Genomic DNA, 25,382 nt, shown 5'->3' with positions numbered 1-25,382 from the left:
AAGCACAATTAGGTGAGTACAATTAGGTGAGTATACACCCTGATGTAGGTGGGGCCACCTCTTCAAGGCGACGGAGCGGCTAGGGGTGCAACCTGTTCTCGCACTTTCTTACAATCAATATTGACTTATTAAATACGTGCATATGTGACATACTAAACATACTAGTTTACCTTGAAAAGCTTCATAGAAAACACCGACCTTACCTAACCTTCTTAGTATGTTAAGATAAGCATCTTATTGCTTCGTAATTACAATTATTACTTAACCTATACCTATAATAGGTTAAGTAATAATATTTACAATTATTATTTAACCTATACCTATAATATTACAATTATTACTTATCTGTACCAATAATAGGTTAAGTAATAATAATTACAATTATTATTTAACCTATACCTATAATAGGTTAAGTAATAATTGTAATTATGAAGCAATAAGATGCTTATCTTAACATACTAAGAAGGTTAGGTAAGATCAGTGTTTTCTATGAAGCTTTTCAAGGTAAACTAGTTTGTTTAGTATGTCACATATGCACGTATTTAATAAGTCAATATTGACTATACGAAAGTGCGAGAACGGGTTGAGGGGTAGACGGGTAGTCTCTCACGACTCAGCTCACTTCGTTCCCTTCCTCACCCTGCCGGCTTCGTACCTGGCTCGGGCGAATCGTGGCATTCGTACAAGATGGCACCAACCACTATGAACGATAGTGTCTCTCGAAATTTTCACGAATTTCTATGGGAAAACTGCCCTGAACACTGGCAAGATATTCTCAAATCACCCCACTGCTACAAGACACTCGCTGGAGATCAGATAGTCTGATTGATAACTGAGATTGGGACTTACGTATCTGTTCCTACCTACTCGTATGAACTTTCAACCCATTTTCACACAAGACAGCACATATATGACTTAATGCTTAAAGTCAATATGTTGTAGAGGGAACCACATTCAAAGTGCCCGCCAAAGGAGACATTTTACAGTATAGGCAGGGCTGTGCCCTGATTGGTGGACGGCGACGGCGCACAGCCTACCCGCGCAGCAGCGCTGAGCAGGCCGAGTGGGCCAGATTTGAACTACATGTGACCCCGTGCGGACGACGCCTACCGAGCACCACTGGCACTTAGGATATGTGCCCAAAGGACCCCTAAAGAGGCATTGATTCCCTCTGTCCTACCCTTCCTGAGGAGCCTAGACTTGCTCCACCTGCCCTACCAGCCCTACCTCTCCCTACGACGACAGTTCCAGGTGAAATATTACTGTACTATTGTTGTAACACGTGGGTCACCTCTACATTGGCGCAGTGAGTAAACGTTCCCACGCGGTGATCAAGAGGACCTTGCCAAGATATCTGCATCATCGTTCTGCCGACTTCAGTCAAGACGTCTTAGATAGTGTTCAACGTTTCCAGTCTCGAATTACTGGCTTTGGTTGCACCATAGATGTTCTTCGGTTTGTTGTTCAATAGCGGTGCCCAAGATATTTCAACCCCTGTTTTTTTGTGCATATGTTTTATTCCACATCTCGTGCAATCCCCCAAGATTCTCCATAAGTTCCAGTTATCAGTGTTTTATACGGATTATTTCCCCGGATTTGTTGCATTTTATTGTCTTGTCCCCCAAGCACCGATTCCCGCGGTCCCCAAGTTCTTTGAAGAAGGGGAGACGAGTACCACCATTCACACGGAATACGGGCCACCGTTCATGAGCATATCCGACCTGTATTGTTTACGAATCCGCTTGCGGAGGATTTCAGGCTGTCGTTCCCGAGCGCATCCGTCTCCAGTGTGTTTACTACAGCGACGCCGGTCCCAGCTCTGCAAGGTGCTTGCTACAGGTCTGTTACTTTCTCATTTCTACTGTTAGCTAGACGTAACCTGTTCTAGGCTTTCTACAGAAGTAACGGCTCAAGGGGAACAGATACATTAAGTAAGCCAGTGAGTTTGTGTTCATACCAGATTTAAGGTGGATGGTGATCCGCCCTGCACACAGTTCCCCACGTTCACCTGAAAAAGTGTTTTTGAGAACCCTCAGCCCAGTGCTTATGAAAATCAGGCACATTGCTTGTTAAAGTTCCTCAAAGTGCCTGCCATATCAGATTTTCCAGTTTTGCAAGTGCAGTAAGTGCCCAGTTTTTGTCTAAGCCTCAAGTGATTTAGGTACCAATTAAGTGTGCAGTGTTGCTGCATACCAATGTTGCTGCATGTTGCTTGAAACCCACCTGGCCCCAGATCTAAGGCTTATTACCAGGTGTGGCACGATATATTTGAGCTTTAACTTTCGACACCAGCACAATGGCTCTAATCAAGATAAACTCTGCTTCGGCTGCTGAGCTGCAGCTGCTACCGGGTGTAGGAGATACATTGGCCGCTCGCATTATCAAGTTTTGGCATCGCCACGTGATCACGGAGGACAACATTTATGATATCAACCGCCTTCAGGCCACACCCGAGTTGATGGCTGCTATATCGTTTGAGGTGGACCCGTCCCAACAGGGCCCCGGGCCCACAGGTCAGGAAGCAGGAAGTCGTTCATCGTCCTTGTCCAGCGAAACGGGTACCCGCCGTTCCTCTAGGGGTGCCGCCAGGGGCAGACAACGTGGACGCCGACCTCAGTCACCAGCTTACTCCAGGGCTAGTGGCCTGCAAGGTACTCGGCAGGGGAGCCCCTCCCACCATCGATCGGCTCGATCAAGGAGACGGCCAGCTCGACACTCGTCACACAACTCTCGGACTTCCGATTCGGATGCCTCTCGATCCCGCAGCAGGCGACCAGGTAATCGCCAACAGAAAGAGACCTTCCGCACACCACCTCGGGCGTTGGACTATGACGGGAAGTCAGACTGGGCCACCTTCTACCGCCGTTTCACGTCTTATGCCTCGGAAAAGGACTGGAGCGGACCTACGTTATTGACACAGTTAGGGTGGTGCCTCAAGGGTAAGACGAGTGATTTTTACAATCACTTACTAGACAGAGAACCGCCGATCGATTATAATCGCATGATGCATAAGATGATCAAGCGATTTGGCGATAGGGAAGTTCTGGATGTAGCCATGATGAAGTTTAACCAGGCTCAGCAGGAACCAGAAGAGGATATCGCTGATTGGGCAGATAGGGCCCATCACTTGGCTCATCGGGCCTACAAACATGTGCCACGATGGGAAGTGGAACAAATCGCAGTAATGAGATTTGGCCAGGGATTACAGGATAAGAGTCTGGCAGGATACATTTCCAATGCGAGGAACTCCTCCATGGAGGAGGCTATTGATCGGGCCCAAACCTTCCAGCACAATGCCATAGCGATCCACGGTTCCTCAGGTTCCAAAGGATACGACTCCCATCACCGAGTGCCCCAAGGTCCAGCAGTGCGAGTGAATGCAGTGGGAAGGTACTCCCAGTATGAGCGGCCACCCAGGAGTAATGACGCTTCTCGGCGCTCGACACTCGCCCTTCCCAGCTCCCTAGGCACGTCACCGGCTACCAGCTCTTCAGGTTTTGGAATCAACACTTGCCGACCATCGAGTGCGGGCTCGCATCCTTTATCTTCCATGGGCGTGGAGGCGAAGTTGGACACCTTGGTAGCAGGTATCTCAGAGACCAACGGGAGATTGGACCAGGTGTGTGAGACTTTGAGGCACCTTACAGTTGCTCTTATGTCACCACAGCATCGCCGTAGCCCATCCCCTAGGCGGCCTGTTCAGTGCTACAGGTGTGGGAGAGAGGGTCATTTTGCTCGGGACTGTGAGGAATCCGAAAGGGATGAGGAAGCAGTCCGCCAGCACGGGGACACCTCGGGCAACAGGCCACGTGTTTCATTTAAGGACCAAAATTCGTCTTTAAACGCTGCCGGGTCGGCTCATTCGGCCTAAATCCGACCCAGTGCATAACAGGCCAAGGAGGGGCATCGGAGCAAGATGCTGACCAGATATTGTCTAGAGGTGTGGAAGACATCTCGGCTCACACTGACAGGGTGGACATGGACACTAGCACATCAGACACGTACAACCAGCAGAGTTTGGTTATGCTGAGTGAGAACTCGTCAAGTGAGGCCCCTTCAGGAATCCAATGCAGGACAAAAGTGGCAATTCGGGACCATGCCACTACTGAACAGACAGGTCTGGATCAAGAAGCGAAGCAAAATTCTCACAGGAAGTGGGGCCCGTTAAGACACAATGTGGAAAGGAGGGCTCAGAAGAAAATAAAGAATGAACTAGCATTTGGTCAGTTCTTGGAAGGCATAGATCCAATTGCTTTCCCTTGGGATCCTGGGGGTGAGATGTGGGAAGAGGGTTGCTCTGTCAAAGGACTCACATTCAAGGAGCAGCGCTTCGGTGCGAGGAATATTGTTAGGACAGAGTAAATTCCTAAGAATGAAGCTGAAAAGAAAAAAAAAAGAAAAAAGGAAACGGAATAGTGTAGTGCATGCAATGTTGAAACAGTTCGTGTATAGTGCAAAGATAATACTGGTAATAATTGTAATGTTCGTGTATAGTGCAAAGATAATACGGGGTAATAATTGTAATGTTCGTGTACAGTGCAAAGATAATACGGGTAATAATTGTAATAGGACCCATTCATGAAACCAGACTTTTTACAAAAAGACATGTTATATATAGTGAAACATTTTCCCTCCAATATACCCATTGTTCTATAGGGACGGGAGGAATGTAGAGGGAACCACATTCAAAGTGCCCGCCAAAGGAGACATTTTACAGTATAGGCAGGGCTGTGCCCTGATTGGTGGACGGCGACGGCGCACAGCCTACCCGCGCAGGCCGAGTGGGCCAGATTTGAACTACATGTGACCCCGTGCGGACGACGCCTACCCAGCACCACTGGCACTTAGGATATGTGCCCATAGGACCCCTAAAGAGGCATTGATTCCCTCTGTCCTACCCTTCCTGAGGAGCCTAGACTTGCTCCACCTGCCCTACCAGCCCTACCTCTCCCTACGACGACAGTTCCAGGTGAAATATTACTGCACTATTGTTGTAACACGTGGGTCACCTCTACATTGTTGAATGTGATTTAGTACATATGTGATATATTCCAGTTACCTTTTTTTCCAAGGTCGAAACTCTTCCTCACGTACCAATTTACGTCTCACAGTACCCGTCCATCAACGTAGATAGCAGAATAGTCGTGATTGGTTCAATTATAATGAAAATTGTAGTTTTCAGGTCCCACGTGGGTTGTGAAATTTACCTACTATTGTCCATGCTCTTAGAATATTACAGATCAGCTACATCTTATTGAAGGCTCGTAGTTTTGTTTTGAGAAATATTAGTTGTTCTTAGTAAATTATAATAAGCACTATAAATTATTACATAGAATAACAGTGCTTCACCAATCAATATTATATACCTTAGTTTGCGCTTTAAAAATCTTTAAAGAATGTTTTGTAGGAACGCTAACAGAAAACGATGTTATGTTGGAATGTTTATGGGGTAAACTACTGCAAACTTGGGGATCACTTCCACCCACAGGAAGGGTATGGGGTCCAATACCATCCACTGGATGTGTATGGCGTCCACTACCACCGACAGGATGGGTATGGGGCTCATAACCACCCACAGGATGAATATGGCGTCCACTATCACCCATAGCATGGGTATGGGGCTCCAACCACCCACAGAATAAGTATGGGGTCCAATAACACCCACTGGATGTGTATGGCGTCCATTGCCGCCCACAGGATGAGTATAGGGTCCAGTATCGCCCACAGGATTAGTATATAGGGTCCACTGCCGCCCACAGGGTCGGTAGAGGGTCCACTACCGCCCACAGAGTTGGTAGGGGGTGAAATGCCGCCCACAGGGTCGTATGGGGTCCACTGAAACCCACAGGGTCGGTATGGTGTCCACTGCCACCCACAGGGTCGGTATGGTGTCCACTGTCACCCACAGGGTCGGTATGGGGTCCACAGGGTCGGTAGGGGTCCACTACCGCCCACAGGGTCGGTAGGGGGTCCACTGCCGCCCACAGGGTCGGCAGGGGGTTCACTACCGCCCACAGGGTCGCTATGAAGTCAACTACCACCCATAGTGTTTGTATAGTGTCCACTACCGCCCATAGTGTTATTATGGGGTCCACTACCCCACATAGTGTCAATATGGGGGTCCATTACTACCCACAGGGTGTGTCTTGGGTCTATTTTTTTCTGTATAGCAGAGGTGGCAATATTGCTTTTCTAATCTCATTTGTTGTTCAATGTAAAATATTTGTTGCTCGACTTGCAACAATATATATATATATATATATATATATATATATATATATATATATATATATATATATATATATATATATATATATATATATATATATGTATATATATATATATATATATATATATATATATATATATATATATATATATATATATATACATATATATATATATATATATATATATATATATATATATATATACATATATATATATATATATATATATATATATATATATATATATATATATATATATATATATAGTATAGTGCCTTTGCAATAATGTACCAATATGTGTATTTGTTGTATTGTATTGTTGAAATACATTGTTCACATGATATACATGTGAAATATTGTTGAAAACCTCTTGATGACTTATAAAACCAAAATTATTTAGTAGTCAGAAAAAGACAAAAACGCGAACTATATGTTAAACCTCTACCAGACAATTATTTTAAGTAAAACCGAAGATATTTGTAGTTTTATAAAAGGGGCAGTTTTCATCGCTCGTCGAGCTCGAAAACCGCAGCATTCATCTCGGAACCATGCCTATTTCACACAGATTCCTTAATAAACGTAAGAGTTTTATATGTCACAAGAAAGATATAAATATAAGCTACATTCTAAAAACCTTACCATGGGCATATTTAAATTTAAAGCGAAGATACGTGTACTTTTATAATAGCCGAGCTTTGACCCCGGACAGATTGATCGACTGAGCAACTCTCTCTCAGAACAATTTTTATTTCACGTGAATTCGTTAATAAACACAAATGTTTTATATGTCTCAAGAAAGGCAGACATATAAGCTTCACTTTAAACACTTTAACATAGACATATTTAAAGTTCTAATGAAGATACATGTATTTTAAAATTTATGGAGCTCCCACCCCGTACAGACTGAACGACAGAGCAACTCTCTCTCAGATCAATGTTTATTTCATGTAAATTCGTTAATAAACACAAATGTTTTATATGTCTTAAGCAAGATAGAAATAAGAGCTTCATTTTAAATACATTACAATATACATATTTATAGCTCAAGTGAAGATACATATGTTTTTATAGTAGCACTCAGTAGCTTGTCGGGCATGGAGTGCAGACGCCTACGCACTTGCCGATATATTGTATAATTAACTAAGATACGCTAATAAAGCCTAAAATCTTATATGCCTCCAGAAAGACCGAGATATGAACATTATTATGATTGCACCAAATGAAATATATCATGTTCGAGAACAAAGATATATCAATTTTAAATTAAGTTTCGACTCTTGCTCGGGCGAGAGAGATGGGGGCGACTCTCGCCCCAACTATTGGAGATTCTGTCCACTAAAGACCCAAAGCTACTCAAACCCTCCTAGCATTATTTAAGTAATGATGTAATATGGTATATTTACTCACTATAATGTGGGTGCTGAATGCAGAACATGAGAAAACATATATTTAATTCAAAGTAATATAATTTCATTATGAAATCAGTAAATAAGTAGCCTCAAAGGAAGTCGACGGTCTAAGCGTCAATGTTGTGGAGCGACTTATCCAAGATATATCGTTGTTTGAAAAGTGTTTGTTGGCATATCCAGTTGTCGCACTTCTCTGCACAAATTATCACAAATTTAAATTATAATGTTAACAAGTAGAATACGTATTTTTAATAAAATCTAACATAACTAGCCAGAAAACATTTAACATTTATTAAAAAATATATATTTGGAAGTTAAATCGACTTCATAGGACAATAGTGTTGTTATATATACTCGTTATTCGTTGACATGCGTTCGCAACTTAAACTACCATGTACTGTACTTATGTAAAATCTCCCATGTCTCTTCGCTCATCTCGCCGAACCCTACAGGCTCTGTGATATATTGTTTAATTAATTGAGATTCACTAATAAAGCTTATAATTGTATATGTTATCAAAAAGGCAGAGCTTAGTTTAGTTCATTTATTATGCTCCCCATACCCATCCTATGAGCGATAGTGGAGTGTTACAGAGGCCCATAATGGGCTCAGGGACAGCCCCACAATTCATATAGCCAAGCAAGTTATAATCTTGATAAGCTAGTTACTAAAGTCAATGCACATTGTCACATCAACAACGGGCTCGAGACCGACCACAAGATCAGTTTATAATTTAAGCAACTGACATATATGGAGGGCTAGTGTCACAATTGATATGTTTATCCTACACATAACCCCCTCTTCCCCATCCAATGGGCAGCAGTGGATAGGTTACAATCAAGTCGTTTTTTGCGTTTTATTCAGAGATTAGATCTTATTGGGTGAGGAAAGATATTCATATTTTAAAGAAGGCTTCTTGGCTGATGCTCTCCATTGATGGAAAATATACAACCTTTTGAAAATCAATGTTAGTTTGATCTAGATATTGTAATTAACGAAAGTACTTATGTCATAAGAAAGGTAGAAATATAGGCTACATTTAAAATCCTTTGTCATAAATATAACTGAAGTGAAAACGAAGATATATGCGTTTTGATAGTTACTTGATGGCTAGCTCTGAGAGTGTGAAGCCCTGTACACCAGCTAATAAATTGTATAATTGGTCTCCATATATTTTAATTAATCTTAAAAATCTATATGTTAGAAGAAAGGAAAATGTAGCCGTTAATGTGACAACATTTAAAAATATATATCTCTTAAGTTAAATAAATAATACCACCTTATCGCCGGTGTCCGGACACATGAAAACTACCTAGGTATCAGTATCCAGCCAGGCGGGGATCACAGGCTGCACAATACTGATAAATTATGTAATGCACTACTTGTGGTCGATCTCGAACCCATTTATGATGTGACGACTTATAGTGAATTTTGTAACTAGCTCATCAAGATTGTAACTTGCTTAGCTAAATGAATTGTGGGGTTCGGTCCATTCATTTTCTTTCTTTATTATGCACCCCATAATACACATCCCGTGGGCGGTGGTGTAAAGGATTACAGAGGCACATAATCGGTTCAGGAACTGAACCCTCTAGTTCGTTTAGCTAAGCAAATAACAATCTTTTGACGTTAGTTACAAAATTATTAATGTACACATACTTATGCATACATGTACATATTCATATGTATACATATATACATACACATACATATTTAATCACCCACACAAATACACACATCAGTAATCTTTTGTGTCACAAGTGATTCAACAAGAGGCTCACAACAGTCACTTTACAAGGCACTTTAGATCTATGAGGAGTCGCACAGTTACTAGTCTTGCTCCACACCCACCCAACTGGGCGGCAGCTTTACAGTTACCTGGTGTTATTCTTCACCTATATCTTTTTCTGGTTAAACCCTATTTACATTATGCAGTTCAGGTTTCGTCGCCATACTATAGTTTTTAGTTTAGTTAATTTTTCACATAATGGGTTCAGGGACTGAACACAATTTATTTATCTAAGCAAGTTACAATCGTGAGGAGCTAGCCACAAAATTCATAACACATCGTCACAGCAACAACATGTGTTCGAGATTGACCACAAGTACAGTTGCTAAATTAAGCAAATGCCATATGTGGAGAGCTAGTGTCACAATTGATATGTTTGTCCTGCACATTTCCACAGTAGTTTGCTTGGGTTCTTTTAATCATCTTAGATATCATTGAAGAGAACCTCCTAGGTACTATACTGTATATATACTGGTAAGAAGTATAATAATCCTGAGAAATCGTGTAAATTATGTTGTACGAGTGCTTCCAGTTAAGTAATATAGTTCATTTGTGTGCGCGTGCTTGAAGAGGATATGTTATCCATCCCCACCCCCACCTTGTAAATATTTGTGGGTTTCAGACCATACGGCCGCGGCTTACCCTCTCCGCGGTCGAGGGTAAGATCACTGGACTGGATGTATATACCCAGTATTACAAGTAAACATTAGCAATAACAATTATGGAAAGCTCCTTCACCTATACATAGACAAGAGACTGAACTTCAGCACCCACATACAACACATAAGGGGATGCTCTGAGAGAGAGAGAGGGAGAGTAAAAATATCCACTGAGGTCTGATTAAGTCCTTTTGGGGACCTTAATCATTAGGACGTTCAATGATTAACGCAAAGTGAAGTGTATTCAGATGGTATATTGACAACATTCAACATATTTCATAATGACCTAGTAGTACTTGGTGCACAAATACTTTTTCCAAAGGAATCGCAAAATAATTAAACACAACTGTACCGTAAAGTGTTATATATTTATTTCAGTTTGAACAATTTTTAACATTAAAGGATAAATCCTTTAATTGGTTGAAATTGGTTTTAACATTCGAAATCTAATTTGTTGATGTTAAATAATATAAGGTTCAAATTTATTAAGATATATACTTTAAAAACTATTTCTATTTGAAATTTAAATAACATAAAAAGAGTACAGAATATAACAAATACCGACTATATAAAAGACCTGACACTTGCAGCACTTAATTATGCTATTGTAACACATTGAAAGTAATAACATTATTTGATTCAGCAAAGCATTTGGTAAGGTTATAATAATACTAATAATAATAATAATAATAATGTATTAATTAAGTATTTTAAATTATAATTCACAACTTGCTAGCGCACAAGAAACAAATCCACGAATCATCATTACATTCTGTAACACCTACACATGATCCATGGTTTCAAATATTGCAACGGTCACAGCATACCATCAGCTTGTAGAGCGGCAGCTCTACAGTCATGTGCTCCATACCCACCCAACTGGGCTGCAGCTTTACAGTCATGTGCTGCACACTTACTCAACTGGGCGGCAGCTTTACAGTCATGTGCATGCATTACCTACAGTAAGCAAATTTTGGATACTTCGCTAAGATTTCGGGCAGCACATCATTATGAATGAAGTACTTACACATTTCATGGACACTATTGATGTTGTTATCTTTAAATTCCGCGATTTTTTCACATTCCATTATATAATGACGCAAAGTATGCGAATAGATCTGCTGACAGAGTTTACATTTAGTCAAATCTACATCATCAGATGTTACAAACTCCCAGAGGTACTTGTAGCCGAGCCTAAACCTAGCAGTGGTAACATCTAGAAGTCTGCTAACATTATTGGATGACCCATAGACTAGCGATTCATCAAAGTTTATACAATATTGTGAAATTGAGAGTCAGTGTAGTAACATAAATTGGTAAATCATAAATATTGTAAGTTAAGAATCTGATGCATATGTGTGTGTTTTATACCCTTGGTAAGCGAGAGTGGAAAGTAACCTTAGACGTACTGCGGTCAATGTGGGGGGGGGGGAGGGAGGGAGAATGGGAGAGTCAAATTCACCCTCCAACATCTGGGCATAGTACCACCAGCCTCCACAACACTCCATCAGCCTCCAGCTGATGCTTATAGATGCCTCATCTAACCTCACCTATGTCACACATTAACCTATAGTTCCTGTGATATTTAAACTCCTCCTCACAGTGGCGTCTCACCAATATAAACTGTATTGGATTTTGTCCAGAAATAGCTATATGCTGACTGGACGTGTATGTATGTATGTATGTATGTATGTATGTATGTATGTATGTATGTATGTATGTATGTATGTATGTATGTATGTATGTATGTATGTATGCATGTATGTATGCATGTATGCATGGATGGATGGATGGATGTATGTATGTACGCATGCATGTATGTATGGATGTATGTATATATGTGGTCTCCGTGGTGTAGTAGTAAGACACTCGCCTGGCGTTCCGCGAGCGCTATGTCATGGGTTCGTATCCTGGCCGGGGAGGATTTTCTGGGCGCAATTCCTTAACTGTAGCCTCTGTTTAACGCAACAGTAAAATGTGTACTTGGATGAAAAAACGATTCTTCGCGGCAGGGGATCGTATTCCAGGGACCATAGGATTAAGGACTTGCCCGAAACGCTACGCGTACTAGTGGCTGTACAAGAATGTAACAACTCTTGTATATATCTCAAAAATGTACGCATGTATGTATGTATGTATGTATGTATGTATGTATGTATGTATGTATGTATGTATGTATGTATGTATGTATGTATGTGTGTATGTATGTATGTATTCCCAATCACGATAAAGACTCCCCCTCTATCATCCAATTAAAGAGAAAAACACCTATGTACTAAATAATCAACTCCTTGTAACTTTAATTATGCTGACCTTCCTATCTGTATTCAGACTGAGCCTACCATCATTATAGGTGATTATAACGCTAGGCATAGGAATATGGGTAATTCGCAGTTCAATAATCGTAACGGCAACCAACTGTTGTCACTATTAGGTAGTCACGATGATGCACAGGTTGTGGGTGACCTTGAACCGACGAATATCTACGGGGGTATTCTTCATCTATGTCTCGGTTTCAACGTATCCCACACCGTCTGTGCCTCGTCAATAGTGCCAGATATGGCGTCTGATCATCTCCCCATATTAGCCACTGTAAGCATTGGCAGCTCTATCTTCCCCGGCGGAGTGTTCAAGCGGAAGAGGCTGGGTGTGCCCATCGATCAACGAGACAATCTTGTTGCTCATGTGTCAGATTAGTGCAGTTCATCTGAGCCTTCATCAGTTGACGCTTATAACAATGAGCTCGCAGGTACTATCGAGCAGTTTATAGAATCACTTGATCCATCGTCCAGGCCACGTAACCCAAATTACACTGGTCATAGCACTTATGTTTATTATAATGATTCTAAATTGCATACACTAAAACGCACTGCCAGAATAATTGGACTACCTTGTAGAAGGACCCGCACTGCTGAAATGCTTCGGCTCTTTCAAGCGGCTCTGGCTAAGGCCAGGGAACGTATGGTGGAGCTGCGGCAGACAGACTGGGAAACTTTTGTCCGTGGTCTCAATTCTCACACGCCACTTAGTCGGGCATGGAAGGATATCAACAAGGTCAATGGGAAAAATGCTGCAGAGATCTCGTACCCTAATCCTCTGCACAGAGCAAATGAGCTTGTTGATGCTTGGGCCACGACTTCCAGCTTTGACAGTCTTCCTCTACCCTCACAGAATGAATTAAATAATAGATATACTGATAGGGCCAGGCTCCTTGACTTCATGCGTCATCAAGAGGATGACTGTGACATGCTTTTTACTGAATACGAACTAGATTCTGCTCTACATAAAGGCAAAGCTACATCACCCGGGGAGGATGGAGTTACTTACGGCATACTGCATATGCTTCTGCTAGTTCCAGGGAATCCCTTGCTTCAATTGTATAATATGAGCTATGTAACTGGGGAGCTTTCTAAGTCATGGACCAACAGTGTTATTATTCCCATTCCTAAACCTCACCAGCCGAGTGCTTTTCGCCCAATCTCCCTCACTAGTTGTCTCTATAAGTGTCTTGAGAGGATGGTTCTCAACCGTCTCCTTTACAAAATTAATAATATGGTGTCTCCCCAGATATATGGCTTTACGCATGGAAAGAGTGTACATCACTGTATTACCACATTCCTCACCCTGCATACTGATAGCTCATATACCACTTTCCTAGATCTTAAGTCAGCCTTTGACATTGCTAACCCACACGTCATTCTGAGAGAACTTGCTAAAATGAATATTGGAGGATGGCTTCTACGGTGGATAAGAGGCTATCTATCCAACAGGAAGTCATCTGTAATGTTCCAAGGGCATAGGCGTGTAACGAGAGATTTTGAACTTGGCACTCCACAGGGAGGTGTCCTCAGTCGTACTCTGTTCAATGTGTTAATCAATGCACTTTTAAACTTAGTAACTAGAAGGTCCAGCGAACACATCTTTAGCTATGTGGATGATATACTGATCCACACCAATGGGTATACCAACACCCAAAATATTCTGAACTCTGTATTGTACACATGTCAGGAACTATGCTTAGTCATCTCAGTAGAGAAAACAAAGATCCTGAACCGACACCCACCCAGACGGGGTGGGGCCGTTCGCAAAATGCAGTTGGATGATGGCTCTCTGCTCGACTATGTTACTAGATACAAATACCTTGGTCTTGAGGTTCTACTGTACCGCAATGTTTTAGCCAGACTGGGTCGCCAATGTAGAGAGAGGCTCCGTGCGCTCAAGGCTGTGGCAGGCAAACACAACTGTACCGTACTGTGTTATATTTTTATTTCAGTTTGAACAATTTTTAACATTAAAGGATAAATTCTTTAATTGGTTGAAATTGGTTTTAACATTCGAAATCTAATTTGTTGATGTTAAATAATATAAGGTTCAAATTTATTAGGATACATACATTAAAAACTATTTCTATTTGATACCAACAGTATCACGTTAAAGAAGCGTCTCGCCTTGCTAACCCAAGTATAAAATATATAAAGAAACGGTGCAACTGTACTGGTATCTGCAGTACAAATATATGTCCCTATTTAAAGAAAAAATAAACTGCACCAATCACTGCCACTCCTCACACCAATCCAACAATAAGGAGCGTGATAATAGTGCTTCACATTCGACAATGTTAAATTATTTAACAGAAGACGAGATAATGAACATTGGAACAAATGTACAGCTCTCTGACCTTCATATAAAATCTGCATGTGACCTCATCAAACAAACTGTGCCAAGCGTAGAAGGCCTTCATGACCCAGCGTTGTAGCGGGACCTCTCCTGGCCAGTTACAATTGATGAATTTATTCAAATTATCCAAGTTGATGGCTGTCACTGGGTCACCAACCATCAACGTTTCCAACATTGGAGTAACTGGACAAATTAACATATACGACACCAGGCATAAATTACCATCCAAATCTACTGCAGTTATCTTGTGTGCTCTTGCTAATTGCCAGGATGATAAGCTGATATGCAATATAATGAATGTCAGCAGACACAGGGACTCAAGTATGAGTGGGGTATATGCTGTGGCGTTTGCTGCATTACTTGCAAGTGGTGTAGATCCGGTGAACCTCGTATGATGTGCAGAATGAGACAACATCTTCAAGAGAACTTTAAAGAAAAGTGTCTCATCTCATTCCCTGCAGCTCAGACACTGAGAAGAAAACGAATCATCCGGTCATGCTCGATGGAAGTGTACTGCATTTGCAGAAAGCCAAATGATTTGAAGCTGATGGTATGCTGTGACCGTTGCAATATTTGAAACCATGGATCATGTGTAGGTGTTACAGAATGTAATGATGATTCGTGGATTTGTTTCTTGTGCGCTAGCAAGTTGTGAATTATAATTTAAAATACTTAATTAATACATTATTATTATTATTATTATTAGTATTATTATAACCTTACCAAATGCTTTGCTGAATCAAATAATGTTATTACTTTCAATGTGTTACAATAGCATAATTAAGTGCTGCAAGTGTCAGGTCTTTTATATAGTCGGTATTTGTTATATTCTGTACTCTTTTTATGTTATTTAAATTTCAAATAGAAATAGTTTTTAAAGTATATATCTTAATAAATTTGAACCTTATATTATTTAACATCAACAAATTAGATTTCGAATGTTAAAACCAATTTCAACCAATTAAAGGATTTATCCTTTAATGTTAAAAATTGTTCAAACTGAAATAAATATATAACACTTTACGGTACAGTTGTGTTTAATTATTTTGCGATTCCTTTGGAAAAAGTATTTGTGCACCAAGTACTACTAGGTCATTATGAAATATGTTGAATGTTGTCAATATACCATCTGAATACACTTCACTTTGCGTTAATCATTGAACGTCTTAATGATTAAGGTCCCCAAAAGGACTTAATCAGACCTCAGTGGATATTTTTACTCTCCCTCTCTCTCTCTCAGAGCATCCCCTTATGTGTTGTATGTGGGTGCTGAAGTTCAGTCTCTTGTCTATGTATAGGTGAAGGAGCTTTCCATAATTGTTATTGCTAATGTTTACTTGTAATACTGGGTATATACATCCAGTCCAGTGATCTTACCCTCGACCGCGGAGAGGGTAAGCCGCGGCCGTATGGTCTGAAACCCACAAATATTTACAAGGTGGGGGTGGGGATGGATAACATATCCTCTTCAAGCACGCGCACACAAATGAACTATATTACTTAACTGGAAGCACTCGTACAACATAATTTACACGATTTCTCAGGATTATTATACTTCTTACCAGTATATATACAGTATAGTACCTAGGAGGTTCTCTTCAATGATATCTAAGATGATTAAAAGAACCCAAGCAAACTACTGTGGAAATGTGCAGGACAAACATATCAATTGTGACACTAGCTCTCCACATATGGCATTTGCTTAATTTAGCAACTGTACTTGTGGTCAATCTCGAACACATGTTGTTGATGTGACGATGTGTTATGAATTTTGTGGCTAGCTCCTCACGATTGTAACTTGCTTAGATAAATAAATTGTGTTCAGTCCCTGAACCCATTATGTGAAAAATTAACTAAACTAAAAACTATAGTATGGCGACGAAACCTGAACTGCATAATGTAAATAGGGTTTAACCAGAAAAAGATATAGGTGAAGAATAACACCAGGTAACTGTAAAGCTGCCGCCCAGTTGGGTGGGTGTGGAGCAAGACTAGTAACTGTGCGACTCCTCATAGATCTAAAGTGCCTTGTATAGTGACTGTTGTGAGCCTCTTGTTGAATCACTTGTGACACAAAAGATTACTGATGTGTGTATTTGTGTGGGTGATTAAATATGTATGTGTATGTATATATGTATACATATGAATATGTACATGTATGCATAAGTATGTGTACATTAATAATTTTGTAACTAACGTCAAAAGATTGTTATTTGCTTAGCTAAACGAACTAGAGGGTTCAGTTCCTGAACCGATTATGTGCCTCTGTAATCCTTTACACCACCGCCCACGGGATGTGTATTATGGGGTGCATAATAAAGAAAGAAAATGAATGGACCGAACCCCACAATTCATTTAGCTAAGCAAGTTACAATCTTGATGAGCTAGTTACAAAATTCACTATAAGTCGTCACATCATAAATGGGTTCGAGATCGACCACAAGTAGTGCATTACATAATTTATCAGTATTGTGCAGCCTGTGATCCCCGCCTGGCTGGATACTGATACCTAGGTAGTTTTCATGTGTCCGGACACCGGCGATAAGGTGGTATTATTTATTTAACTTAAGAGATATATATTTTTAAATGTTGTCACATTAACGGCTACATCTTCCTTTCTTCTGACATATAGATTTTTAAGATTAATTAAAATATATGGAAACCAATTATACAATTTATTGGCTGGTGTGCAGGGCTTCACACTCTCAGAGCTAGCCATCAAGTAACTACCAAAACGCATATATCTTCGTTTTCACTTCAGTTATATTTATGACAAAGGATTTTAAATGTAGCCTATATTTCTACCTTTCTGATGACATAAATATTTTCGTTAATTATAATATCTAGATCACACTAACATTGATTTTCAAAAGGTTGTATATTTTCCATCAATGGAGAGCATCAGCCAAGAAGCCTTGTTTTAAATATGAATATCTTTCCTCACCCAATAAGATCTAATCTCTGAATGAAACGCAAAAAACGACTTGATTGTAACCTATCCACCGCTGCCCATTGGATGGGGGAGACGGGGTTATGTGTAGGATAAACATATCAATTGTCACACTAGCCCTCCATATATGTCAGTTGCTTAAATTATAAACTTTAGCTTTGATGTCCATAGGGATTGGAAAGGATGGGGGAGGTAGAGGGGTGGGGAGATGAAATTCAGGAAGAGGATGCGGGTGTAGAGAGAGAGGAGGTTTGAAAGTTCGGTGGCCTGTCCACCATGGGTTGACATTTGTGTATGTGTTGTTTGTTTGCGTATGTGTTATGTTGGGTTGTCAATACATTGGCTGGGGGGGGGGGGGCTAGTGTTTGTGACCTTGTTGGTGTTCTAAAGCACTAGAGCCGGTGGAGTTGGCTGAAGGAGGTTAATCTTAGCAACATCAGGGTAGTTACACTTCTGATGCCACGACAAAGGTTTTTTTGGTTTTATATTTTTTTTTGTAGGAGTTTTATTTATTTATAGTTCGCATAGTAGAGCCAGCAAAGTCAAATCCTAAAGGGTTTTTTCAGTTATATCGAACTAAGACTAGGGAAAGGATAGGTCCATTAAAATCTGAGACAGGTCAAATAACGGATAATGACAAGGAGATGAGTAGTATTTTTAACAAATATTTTATATCAGTATTTACTAAAGAAGAACTTAACAATATGCCTTCAGCCGAACAATTCTATGTGGGTGGGGATGAGGACAGGTTGACTAGTTTAGTAGTTACCAGGGAGGATGTACTTAAACAATTAGAAAAACTAAAACCAAACAAATCCCCAGGGCCGGATGAAGTGTTTGCCAGGGTGCTTAAAGAATGCAAAGAGGAGCTTTCCGAGCCACTGTCTACCATATTTAATAAATCAATAGAGTCAGGCAGAGTGCCAGAGTCATGGAAGGTATCTAATGTGGTACCAATTTTTAAGAAAGGAGATATATCACTTGCGTCAAACTATCGGCCAATTAGCCTAACGTCTATTGTGGGAAAGTTACTTGAATCAAAAATTGCAAATACAATTCGTTTCCATCTTGAAAAACATAAATTAATAAATGAGTCGCAACATGGTTTTACAAATGGCCGTTCATGTTTAACAAATTTGCTAACTTTTTATTCCAGCATAGTTGAGGCAGTTGATAGTGGTAAGGATTGTGATGTTGTGTACCTTGACTTAAGCAAAGCTTTTGATACAGTGCCACATGAAAGACTAATTAAAAAAAAATAGAAGCTCATGGTATTGGGGTTGCTATATTAACTTGGATTAGGGCATGGCTATTCCAAAGGAAACAGAGAGTTATTATAAATGGGGTTAAGTCAGAGTGGGATAATGTTGTTAGTGGAGTACCTCAGGGCTCTGTCCTGGGACCTCTGTTGTTTATAATATATATAAATGATTTAGATTCAGGTTTGAGTAGCAACATTTACAAATTTGCCGATGATACGAAAATCGGTAGGGAAATTAATTTGGAGGAGGACTCACTATCACTTCAAGTTGATCTAGATAGGGTTTTGAAATGGTCAAAGGATTGGCAAATGCAGTTTAATGCTGTTAAATGTATAGTTTTGAGGCTAGGCAATGATGAGAGTTACAAGATACGAGCTAGATGGTGTTAAGATTGCGAAGTCAGATTGCAAAAGGGATCTGGGAGTTATGATTAGTAAGAATTTAAAACAAAAGGATCTATGCATGAATGTTCGTAATAAGGCGAATAGGACACTGGAATTTATTAATCGAAGCGTTAGTAACAAGACACCTGGTGTGGTTCTTAAGCTATATCTTGCTCTGGTTAGGCCCCATTTAGATTATGCAGTTCAGTTTTGGTCGCCGTATTATAGAATGGATATAAATTCACTTGAACGTGTCCAATGTAGGATGACTAAGTTAATTCCCCAAATTAGAAATCTTTCATATGAAGAAAGATTAACAAAGCTTAAGTTGCATTCACTGGAAAGGCGAAGAGTTAGGGATGACATGATAGAGGTTTACAAGTGGATGAATGGACATAACAGGGGGGATATTAATAGGGTATTAAAAATATCAACACAAGACAGAACACGAAACAATGGGTATAAATTGGATAAGTTTAGATTTAGGAAAGACTTGGGTAAATACTGGTTCAGTAACAGGGTTGTTGATTTGTGGAACCAATTGCCGTGTAACGTGGTGGAGGTGGGGTCCCTCGATTGTTTCAAGCGCGGGTTCAACAAAGTAAAGTAATTATCAAAAGAAGGCACCAAACCGGGAAGGCTATGTAGCACCATCAAATGTGCAAAATAATCAGAGGGCGCTAAATATCACGAAGGATGCCAATACGAGAACAAAAACGCACAAGGCGAACGATATCAAAAGTATCCGAGTCACCAAGAATTCTATTGAGGGAGAGGTGACCGCGAGGGGGCGGTCGGAAAGCAAGACACACGCTCGTCCTGGAAGTCAGGACATTCGAGAAGGACATGCACGACCGTAAGAGGGACAATGCAAACTAGGACAACAAGGAGCAGGGCGGCGCTCCATCAAGTGACCATGGGTTAAGCGAGTATGGCCAATACGCAACCTCGCCAGAGCTTTTTCCCACCGCCGGTTACGGTGGAAGGAGGACGGCCACGAGGAAACACAACATTTAAGAGTACGTAGCTTGTTATCAGTAACAGACAACCAAGAAGCCTGCCAACGGGTAAGGACGGAGGAATGGATAACCGGGTAAAAGTCAGAATACGGAATGCCTTTACGAGAGATGGGACAAGAGCGGACAGCTTCCTTGGCGGCAGCATCCGCATGCTCATTTAAAGACACACCAATATGGCTGGGAACCCAACAAAACTCAACCGACTTAAATTTACTGTGAACAAGAAACAGCCAATGCTGGATCTCGACAACTACTGGATGAACCGGATTAAAGGACCCGAGAGCCATGAGGGCACTACGAGAGTCAACAACAACTACAAAGGAAGACTGACAACGAGAAAGCAGGAGACGAAGAGCACAGAGAATAGCATAAAGTTCCACTGTTAAGATGCTTACCTCTCCGGAGGTAAGTGACACATATATGTGCGATCAGGAAAAACAACAGAGTAGCCAACACCGTCTGCAGACTTAGACCCATCGGTGAAGACAGAAACGGAGCGGGAGTGAGAAGAAAAGTGCTCAAGGAAAAGGCGTTTTAGAACCGTAGGAGGGGTAAAAGCTTTAGTGATACGGGTCAAGGAAGTACAAAACCGCGGAAGAGGGACTCTCCATGGGGGCAAAGAAGGAACAACACGAGGAGAAACATTAGAAATACGAACGGAAAGAGAATCCTGTAGGCGAGATAACCGGACAGAAAGAGGGAGGTGGTGAAGAGGAACAGGAACCGCAGGAGGGGTAAAAGTTAAAGCACGACAGAGGCAAGAGGAAGGATGTTGTAAGGACTGCGCAAGATTGCGAAGACAGTAGCGATCACGGCGGTCCTGGAGAGACAGGAAGCCAGTGTCAACATACAAGCTAAGGACGGGAGTCGAACGAAAGGCACCAGAACTGAGGCGAAACCCAGTATGGTGCAAAGCATGAAGACGGCGAAGAGTAGAAGGAGAAGCAGACGAGTAAGCAGGGCAACCATAATCGAGCTTAGACAGGACGAGAGAGGAATGTAAAGCAAGGAGAGTGCGCCTATCTGCCCCCCAAGAAGTATGGGACAAGACCCGAAGGAGGGTAAGGGCCTTAGAGCACTCAACACGGAGGTAAGAGATATGGGGAGACCAAGACAAACGAGTGTCAAGGAATAACCCCAAAAGCTTCGCGGAATCTTTGTATTCAAGGGGATGACCATAAAGTGACAAAGAGGGACGAAGAACAACCCGTTTCCGCGTAAAAGTCATGGCACAAGTCTTAGAAGTAGAGAACTTGAAGCCATGATAGGTGGCCCAAGACGACACGGCTTCAATTGCAAGTTGAAGCCGGCGTTGAAGGAGAAGCGAGTCATGACCCTGACAACAAAGGGTAAGATCATCGACATAGAGAGCGGAGAAGACACCAGAAGGAAGAGAGGAAAGAAGACCATTGAGGGCAACCAGAAAAAGAGTAGTGCTCAGAACACTACCCTGGGGCACACCTTCGTATTGCTGAAAAGAGGCAGAGAGAGCGGTACCAAGGCGCACCCGAAAGGAACGACGGGAGAGGAAGCTGCGGAGAAAGAGAGGGAGAAGACCACGAAGGTCAAAAGAATGAAGTTGAGATAGAATATGATATCGCTAAGTGGTGTCGTAAGCCTTTTCCAGGTCAAAAAGGACGGCAACAACGGAGGTCTTCACAGCAAAAGCAGTACGAATATAGACCTCCAAGTTCACCAGGACATCTGTCGTGCTGCGGCACTTGCAGAAACCAAATTGAGAAGGGGAGAGGAGGTGATGGTGATCCAGGAACCACATCAGACGAACGTTAACCATACGTTCAAAGAGTTTGCAGACACAACTTGTGAGAGCAATAGGGCGAAAGTCCTTAGGGGAAGTACCCAGAGACCTCGGTTTGTGAAACGGGAGGACAACGGCATCGAGCCAGTCCTCAGGGACTGACGACGACTCCCAGAGACGTGCACGGAGGGAAGACGTGCATGGAGGGGGACTGTCTTATCCTGCCTTGGCTGTCTCGCCAAGGCAGGATAAGGCAGCCAAACGGGAAGCAGCATCCTGAGAAAGAGCAGCAACGACACGTGTACCGAGACTAGTGGGGTTGAAAGTAATGGAGGCATCCACGGAATCAATGAGATGTCGATGGAGGGAGAAATCGTCAGGAGGCGCAGAATCAAGAGGGAGGAGATCAAAATATTTGGCCCACGAAGCGGGACCAAACAAGGCTTGATAGGTAGCAGAACTGGAAGGAATCGAGCGAGGGCGGCCGTGACGAGGACGGCGGTGAGAACCCCCAGAGAGAGAGGGGTTAAAAGGCGCAGTAGTTACAACTAGAGAAGGAGCCGAGCCAGGGGACGAGGTAATCACCACTGGGGGCTCAACCCGTTCTCGCAAATTCGTATAGTCAATATTGACTTATTAACTACGTGCATAGGTGATATACTAAACATAATAGATACCCTTAAAAAGCTTCATAGAAAACACCGACCTTACCTAACCTTGTTAGTATGTTAAGATAAGCATCTTATTGCTTCGTAATTACAATTATTAATTAACCTAGGTGATGGTGATCCAGGAACCACATCAGACGAACGTTAACCATACGTTCAAAGAGTTTGCAGACACAACTTGTGAGAGCAATAGGGCGAAAGTCCTTAGGGGAAGTACCCAGAGACCTCGGTTTGTGAACAGGGAGGATGACAGCACCACTGACAGCACCTTTCAAAGCTGTAGAAATTGCTGACCTAGAGAACGTGCAGAGATCCTTTACTGCTAGAATCCCCTCAGTAAAATATCTAAACTATTGAGGCCTCATAGCCTGGTGGATAGCACGCAGTACTCGTAATTCTGTGGCGCGGATTCGATTCCCGCACGAGGCAGAAACAAATGGGCAAAGTTTCTTTCACCCTGAATGCCCCTGTTACCTAGCAGTAAATAGGTACCTGGGAGTTAGTCAGCTGTCACGGGCTGCTTCCTGAGGGTGGAGGCCTGGTCGAGGACGGGGCCGCGGGGACACTAAAAAGCCCCGAAATCATCTCAAGATAACCGACTAACATGCCAAAATCTGTATTCTCTTTAGCCTAGACGGGAGAGAGAGATATAATAATTTACACGTGGAAAATATCAGAAGGGCTGGTCCCAATCCTGCACACAAATAACACCACATGAGACCAGAACGTATTGCAGGATGTGCAGGATACCCCCCGTTGAAAAGCTGAGGTGCAATAGGTACTCTGAACTCTTTGAACATCAGAGGCCCGAGACTGTTCAACACGCTTCCACTACACATAAGGGGCATAACTGGCCGACGCCTCACAGAGTTCAAGAGAGAACTTCATGAATACCTCCAAAGGATACTTGATCAATCAGGCTGTGATTCATTCGTCAGGTTGCGAGAAACCACGTCCAACAGTCTGATTGACCAGTCCAGTATCCAGGTGGCCTGGTGGAGGACCGGGATGCGGGGTCGCTAAGCCCCGACATTATCGCAAAGTAACCGCATGATATGTTAGGTGACAAACCTGATCGAGTTCTATGAAAATTTTATTAAATATGACAGGAAAAAAGATGACTGTGTTCATCTGAATTTTCCTAGATTATCAAAAAGGTAATATTTATATACTAAATTGAATAGCAATTATCTTTTCATGCGCTTAAAAACGAACGAATATCTGTTTAATATGCTTAAGTAGCAAGTTACCATCTAATTATAAACGAATTGCAGTATTTAATTAATAATAATAATTTATTTAAGAATAAGGAAGAATAATTTAGTTATGAGCAGAGTAATAATTATATATTTTTTTAGCCGAAGTAACTATCAATTATCTACATTTACGTTGAAGAGATAAACAATAAAAAGGACGCGTAAATTGCCATTCCTCATCAGCGCGAGCGACCGCAGGTATAAAACCTGCGGCCTACGTTAGGTTGGCCTCAGTGGCTCCCAGGTCCCAGAGAGAAACAGAGTGGGTTCAGTGGCTCCCAGATCCTAGACTGAGACAGAGTGGTTTCAGTGGCTCGCAGGTCCCTGAGTGAGACAGTGTGGCTTCAGTGGCTCCCAGGTCCCAGAGTAAGACAGAGTGGCTTCAGTGGCTCCCAGGTCCCAGAGTGAGACAGTGGCTCCCAGGTCCAAGAGTGAGACAGTGGCTCCCAGGTCTCAGAGTGAGACAGTGGCTCTCAGGTCCCAGAGTGAGACAGTGGCTCTCAGGTCCCAGAGTGAGACAGTGGCTCCCAGGTCCCAGAGTGAGACAGTGGCTCCCAGGTCTCAGAGTGAGACAGTGGCTCCCAGGTCCCAGAGTGAGACAGTGGCTCCCAGGTCTCAGAGTGAGACAGTGGCTCCCAGGTCCCGGAGAGAGACAGTGGCTTCAGTGGATCCCAGGACCACAGAGGTGGATGGTGACCACGGGACGTGTTGTATGTTATCTCTGCTGAAGATTTATATGTGTAACGCTTATTGATGAGTGTGGGTCTCATCACCTTTGTGTGTCTGACATTATTCTACGCTTATATTCATATCACCGTGTTGGGAATTTCATTGCGAGTCCATTGATACCAAATTAACATCCATCAATGTTATGTCTAAGAACGACGTTATTGTTTACATCGTCTAGTATTGGTGAGGTAAATACGGGTCACACAAAAGTGATGAGACCCACACTCATCAATAAGCGTTGCACATATAAATCTTCACCAGAGACAACATACAACACGCCCCGTGGTCACCATCCACCTCTGTGGTCCTGGGATCCACTGAAGCCACTGTCTCTCTCCGGGACCTGGGAGCCACTGTCTCACTCTGAGACCTGGGAGCCACTGTCTCACTCTGGGACTAGGGAGCCACTGTCTCACTCGGAGACCTGGGAGCCACTGTCTCACTCTGAGACCTGGGAGCCACTGTCTCACTCTGGGACCTGGGAGCCACTGTCTCACTCTGAGACCTGGGAGCCACTGTCTCACTCTGGGACCTGAGAGCCACTGTCTCACTCTGGGACCTGAGAGCCACTGTCTCACTCTGAGACCTGGGA

General features: G+C 42.1%; 1 protein-coding gene across 1 annotated transcript in view; it reads left to right on the top strand.

The window, feature by feature from the left end:
• Positions 1-2,296: 2,296 nt before the first annotated feature.
• Positions 2,297-25,382, top strand: part of LOC138357815 (filaggrin-like) — a 106,224-nt gene continuing 83,138 nt past the window's right edge. Inside the window, exons 1-2 of the mRNA XM_069314992.1 lie at positions 2,297-2,939; positions 3,893-4,222. Coding sequence (XP_069171093.1) covers positions 2,297-2,939; positions 3,893-4,222 — 973 coding nt within the window. The remainder of the gene's footprint in view (positions 2,940-3,892; positions 4,223-25,382) is intronic.

Source organism: Procambarus clarkii, chromosome 80, assembly GCF_040958095.1.
Source record: "Procambarus clarkii isolate CNS0578487 chromosome 80, FALCON_Pclarkii_2.0, whole genome shotgun sequence".
Taxonomy (NCBI): Eukaryota; Metazoa; Arthropoda; class Malacostraca; order Decapoda; family Cambaridae; genus Procambarus; species Procambarus clarkii.
The sequence above is the reverse complement of the archived record's forward strand: the minus strand, read 5'-3'. Positions and strand labels throughout refer to the sequence as shown.